Source organism: Triticum urartu, chromosome 3 (assembly GCF_003073215.2).
Source record: "Triticum urartu cultivar G1812 chromosome 3, Tu2.1, whole genome shotgun sequence".
NCBI lineage: Eukaryota > Viridiplantae > Streptophyta > Magnoliopsida > Poales > Poaceae > Triticum > Triticum urartu.
In genome coordinates this window covers 152082689-152089242 of record NC_053024.1, presented here as the reverse complement: position 1 = coordinate 152089242, position 6554 = coordinate 152082689, and the positions used below count along the sequence as shown (strand labels likewise).

At 51.6% G+C, this 6554-nt stretch overlaps 1 protein-coding gene across 1 annotated transcript; it reads left to right on the top strand.

Moving 5' to 3' along the window:
- The first annotated feature begins 2717 nt into the window (after positions 1-2717).
- LOC125548200 (protein JINGUBANG-like) lies at positions 2718-4735 on the top strand. Its single transcript, XM_048711868.1, has one exon. It carries the CDS (start codon positions 3043-3045, stop codon positions 4561-4563), a length of 1521 nt encoding a protein of 506 aa, XP_048567825.1. The 5' UTR covers positions 2718-3042; the 3' UTR covers positions 4564-4735.
- Positions 4736-6554: the final 1819 nt, after the last annotated feature.

The following is a 6554-nucleotide window of genomic DNA, read 5'->3' as shown; positions in this document are numbered from 1 at the left end:
GCTTGATTAACATTTTTATATGCATGATCAACATTTTTTCAAATACTTCTTCAACATTTTTCAAATACATATTCAATAGATAAATGGGTGCATGCACATGTCGGCATAGAGAAATTAGACTGGGCGCCAATAGCCAGCAGTGGACCGACTAGGGCCAATCGGCCAACAGTGGGCCGACTGGATCCAATCAGCCGGCAGTGGCCCGACCAGGGGCCAATTGGCCACCGGTAGGATGATTGGATCCAGACTGGGTATTATTTTAAAAAAATATAATTACAGCGTAATATTTCTGAAATTTAACAAATTATTGTATTATTTTAAAAAAATTCACTAATTGAGGAATACTCCTTGGGGTGCCTCCGCAAGGGTCGCTTGGGGTGGGCTGGGAGCGTGTCACTTGGCGCGCTCTCAGCCGCCGCCACGTGTCACGCTCCCTTGGGAATTTGTTTTTCTGATTTTTTTCTGTACGCATTTTTAGCTTTTAGATTATTAAATTTTTTGTTTTTTTCGGCTTTTCGCTTTTCCCCTAGTTTTTCTTAGGATTTGGATCCAGGAAAAAAACCGAAAAAGAAATTTGCATGAAAAAAAATGCATTTTTTCCTTCCGCGAGAGACATATATTTACTTCTCGTGGAGCCATGGATTTGCTTTCGCGAGAAGCACAAGTGTGCCTCTTGGAAAGAAAAAAAACATGTTTTTTCTTTCGCGAGATGCACAGATTTACTTTTCATGGAGGCATGAATTTGCTTTCGTAAGAGAGACGGCCATGCCTCTTGGAAAGAAAAAAAACAGTTTTTTTAGCGAGAGACATAGATTTACTTCTTGTGGAGATACGGATTTTCTTCCCCGAGAGGCACGGCCATGCCTCTTGGAACCGCGTTTTATTATTTCTTTTACGCGAGAGGCACATATTTACTTCTCGTGAAGGCACGGATTTACTTTCGCGAGAGGCATGGCCGTGCCTCTCGGAAAGAAAAAAACAACACATTTTTTCCTTATGCGAGAGACATGGTCGTGCCTCTTGGAAAGGGAAAAACATGCTCCTAGTTCGGGTTTTTTTCGTCTGTTTTTTTCATGAATTTTTTTAATCAAAATCTATAAACATGGGATCTAGTTGGGAAGATCTCGACGCGAGGAATCTAGCGGTGTAAACAATTCGAAATTTGGACGCACTGTTTAAGAGATAAAATGAATGTATGAAAAAAGGAAACTCCCAAGTTGCAATAAGAGGCGCACTGCATGCGCGGCCATTGTCGTAACCTGGGGAGGTGGGCGTGATCTTTATAATGGGTACTCCTTAATTAGTGATTTCTGGAGATAACCGAACATAGGCTCAGCGAGTCCACCTTTCGACTCGCTGAAGGGGCAGGCGAGACGGGTCGGCCCACTCGCGCGGGGGACCACAACCTCTTTTTCTCGTATTTGTTTAGTTTTTTCGTTTTTATAGGAGTTGGCTACTCAACAGTTGTCAAAATAATGCCTCAATCAATTCCGCTACTACCATCTTTCTCTTTCTTTGTGGTAAACCCCGTATTTCAGCAAATGCGAAACCACCGCCATCCTCATTGTTGCTGCCCCGCCCTGCTGGAGCCAACACTCCGACCATACCTATAAACCGGCAAATTTGATAATTTGCCACCCCTTACCTCCCCCTTTCATAATTTGCCCCCCCTAAGAATGACAGGTGGGGCCCGGGCCCGCCCGTCATTGAGACAATGGGTGCCAAATTGTGAAAGGGGGAAATAAGGGGTGGCAAATTATCAAATCGCCCCTATAAACCTTACCCCCTGTGCATGCACCCGTACTCGTAAATCCTCCCCCACCCCACCCCACGTTCGGCCCACCACATCATCCTAGTCTCCGGCTCGGTGAGCTTCTTCGTCGGTGAAATTGGAATCAACTAAATTCGATATTTATGCGACTGATGGTAGGAAATACGCACAAAACATGGCAGGTTATCATTGACAGTGGGCCCCACCAGTGTGACAAAGTATCGAAACAAGCTAAACCTTGAGGGATTTGAGAAAGTTAATTACGAATTATCACAAACATGTGGTTATGTGTTAAAAACATTTCCAAAGTTTGCGATTGTACAAGAGGAGTGTTTAGAGCTTCCAAAATTTCCAAACATGTGGTTATGTGTTTAAAACAGGTTGCGCCCCGCACTCCATGTCGAAATAGCAGTTGCACTAAAATAGATGTCAAAAGAAATAGCGGTGAACTAAAATAAAATACAAATAACCAGCCAGCCAGCCATCCAATATACGCAGATGCGGTTGCAGTAAATGAACATGTACCCGATGTCTTGCATGACGACGATCGGCGCTGAGCGCATCAATGGCCCGGCGGAGGTACACCTCAACAGCAGGCAGCAGCTCTAGCTAGGCTTGATCTCGCGAGATCCTCCTGGTCTCCACCCAATCCATCGCCTAGCCGACCCTTGCATCACCTCACCTAGCTAGGTAGCCGGCGGGCGGGCAGCCGCCGTTGGATGCCGAGGAGGGTCCCCGCAGTAGCCGTCGGATCTGGGAACCCCCCTCCCGGCTCCGGCTATTCGAGTTCAAGCCTTGATGGCGCCAAATGCCAAGCCAAAGCATTCATCGCCGGCGCAAGTACGCGACCACGTGCACGTAATCTTCCTCCCCAAATCTTCCTACGGCCCCCGTACGTACGTAGCCGCCATTTACTAGCTCCTTAACTCCGGCGCGCTCCCTCCCCCGCGTTTATGGTGCCGCGGCCGTGGTACCGGCGCAGGTACTTACGAGCGGGCGCGCCGCGCGCGCGCCTCCATCCACCGATTTTTCATACGCGCGCGGGGATCGCGATCGGGTTTATACGTACGTGCCCATACGCATAAAGGTGGCGAGGCTGTGCGTAGCGGTGGCGGTGGTGGGTAGGGCAGCAGCAGCGTCGACGAGGTAGCGCGACGGCATTGCGGTCGATACTACAGCAGGTGCTAGGCTGGTGAGTTCAATTCGACCGTGTCGTGGGGAGTAGAGAGTGGACTTCTTGGGGAGTGGCTTGCTGGAGATAGTGGGTGGTGATGGATTTTGGGCGGCGCAAGAGCTTTAGCTTCTTCGAGGAGGACCGGAAGGCGCGGCCGGCGGCGGCGCAGACGCCCGTGCACCACTATGCGCGCGGGGGAGGAGGAGGAGGAGGAGGAGGGGGGCGGTCCCCGGCGCGCGAGGCGGCGGAGCCGGCGCGGATGAGCATGTCGTCCGTGCCTGTCGCGGAATTGCCGGCGATGATGGGAGTCGGAGGCGTGGGAGGCGGGTGCTCGCCGTGGGTGCAGTCGCCGCTGCACAGCAGGCTGCGCTTTCCGCCGTCGCCCGCCGCGATCTACCACTGCCTCGCGGCGCTGCACCGGCTGGACGGCGACGTGCACGCGCTCGCCGTGGCGAGAGGGGTGCTGTTCACGGCGTCCGACAGCGGCCGCGTCCGCGCGTGGGCGGCGCCCGGGTGCTTCAACCGCGGGTACCTCGACGTGGGCCGCGGCCGTGTCCCTGCTCTAGCGGCGTGCGGCGGGACGCTCGTCACCTCCCACAGCCGCGACCACCACGTCCGGGTGTGGACGGTGTGCGCGGCGGCCGTGTGCGACCACATCCGCGCCAAGAAGGCGGCCACGCTCCCGGCCAAGGGCGGCCTCCTCTCCTTCGCCAAGAAGCGCCCGCACCACCACCGCGACACCGTGTCGTGCCTCGTGCTCCACGCCGTTGCGGGCCTCCTCTACACCGCGTCGCACGACCACACCGTCAAGGCGTGGAAGCTCTCCGACGGCAGCTGCGTCGATTCCTTCGTCGCCCACGATGGGCCTATTAATGCCATGCTCGTCAACGAGGCCGACGGCTGCATCTTCACGGGCTCCGCCGACGGCACCGTCAAGATGTGGCGCCGGGTGTACGGCGGCACCGCGCACGCCCTCATCATCGTGCTCCGCTCCGAGCTGTCCCCAGTCAACGCGCTCACGATCTGCCACGCCGCGAGCGGCACCACCCGACGGTGCTTCCTCTACGCCGGCTCCTCCGACGGCTACGTCAACATCTGGGAGAAGGAGGCCTCGGCGGGCCGGCCGGTGCACGTCGGGTTCCTCAAGGGTCACCGGCTTGCGGTGTTCTGCCTGGCCTCCGGCTGCGGCGGGCGGGTGGTGGTGAGCGGGTCGGAGGACGCGACCATGCGCGTGTGGAGGCGGGAGGGGAAGGGCGGCGAGTCGCACACGTGCCTGGCCGTGATCGAGGGGCACCGCGGGCCCGTGCGGTGCCTGGCGGTGGGCGGCGGCGAGGCAGGGGAGGTGGAGGGAAGCATGGTGGTGTACAGCGCCGGGCTGGACAAGAGCGTGAAGGTGTGGAGGATAAGGGTGGTGGGGAAAGAAGAGGAGGACGACGAAGATGATGAAGACGACGACGGCGAGGAGGAGATGGAGGACATCGTGGCCGCAGGGAAGGGCGATGTGGATGCCGTGAGAGACGAGGTGGAGGCCGAAGAGGAGCAGGTGGTGAGCCTTGGGCCGACGCCGGTGCTGTCGCCGGTGTGGGTGGAGAAGCGGCGGCATACAAGTCGTGGCTGAAATGCTGAGTTGAATTCAGCGCTGATTAGGAGAGTGCGCGTTGCAAACTTGCAATGGGCCAACCTTAGTTTAGTGGTTTAACAGTATTGTTAATTTTTCTGTTAAATCAGTCGATTTTCCATCTTCGCCCACTATCCTCTCCAATCCAAACTTAGCATTACCGTTGACAGCACCGGGCTCAGAGTGTCTTTCATTTTTACGCAGTACAATCGCATACGTTCATATACATTTATCTTCATGAACACACACATACGCATTATCACTATGACTATCATGAGCATCTGTTGACGAAATCAGCACATACACCTTATAGTTGATGGGAAAGTCTTCTCACACTCAATGAACATCGTCGGAAAGTCTGAAATAAATCCAGAAAATGCGAGTACCAATGCCAAGTCTAAAACTTAAATCCTGATAGGTTAGTTCCACCACAAAACATCAAACCATCCCCTTGGTTCGCTCGCTTAGAGTGTCTTACTTTTGCACACAACCCAACTACCCGCTTCTCAACTAATCAAAACGGTATAACAGTTAATTCCTAGGAAAAACAAAGGTCATTCCAAACGCCGACTCTTAAAATGGACACTACATTTATCTACGTACTAGTCGAGAATCGTCCGGGGCACATATATGGAAGTCGTCCATCCAACCATGCCCGCTAAACGTTTACCTTTGTTTTTTTAAGTCTACAACACCCAAAATAATAACATATCAAATCTTCATGAAGTGAAAATACAATAGTTCGAATGTAAATATCAAATTCAACTAAGTTCTAAAATAAAACTGTTCAAACTTGAATTCAACTAGCACATATGTTCCAGGTGTCCTCTTTAAGTGCCCACGACCACAGTTGCTCAATCAAATCTTCTTTAAGCTTTTCATGAGTTGCTCGATGTCAAATTTGTTAATGCATTTGGACAAACTCATCAAACGTGGCCGGATTCTAATTTGACAATTGGATAGCATCACCCATGTTCTCAAATTCCAGACCTCTCAGCATCTTCATCCTCATCCTCCACAATCATGTTGTGCATGATCACACAACATGTCATCAACTCCCATAAGGTCTACATATCCGATTGTTAGAAGGTCCATGAACAACTGTAAAACGGGCCTTTAGCACTCCAAATGCCCTCTCCACATCATTTCTATCTTCTTGTTTTGGGGCAAAGTGAGCTCTTTTCTGACCAACTGGCTGAGAGATGGTCTTGATAAAGGTCGCTCACGAATGATAGATACCATCAACCAAACAGTAGCCCATGTCGTAGTCATGCCTACTGACAATATAGTTGCACGTATGAGCTTGTCCTTCATTACACATCGTAAACAATAGAGACCGTTGCGGCACATTGTTTCATTGTGAGACCCGGGCATGCCAAAGGAAGTGTGCCAAATCTAGAGGTGTGGTGATGCAACTGCTTCAAAAATGATGGTGAACTTCTTAACATGACTCTGATATTGCCCTTGTAGAGCTTTTGGATAGTTCTTCCATATTCTATGCAAGCAATCAAGAGATCCGAGCATACCTGGCCATCCTCTTGCTTCCGACGGTGCCATGAGCTTTTCGGTGCCTACGACAGTTGGTTCTCTCAAGTACTGAGGTATGCACACCTCAACCACTACAGTGGAAAATCTGACCATGATGTCTCCGCAAGTGCTCTTAGACATCTGAAGATACTTGTCCCATGAATCCGCGGGTGTGCCATATGCAAGCATCCACAATGCAGTCATGCACTTTTGGTAATAAGATAATCCAATTCTTCCCATGACATCCTTTTTCTACATGAAGTAGTGATCATATGATCGGACGTGCCATTGTAGAGGCGATTGAACACATTTTTTCGCATCTGAAAGCGCTGGCGAAATTGTCTGTATAGGGAATCGAGGGAAAAGTAGTTGTCCATCAGCGTCAAACGCCCCCGTGCCCTATTCCGATTCGGCACTTGATGACCCTTGATCGATTCCTTGAAACTAGAAACATGCACTTCCGC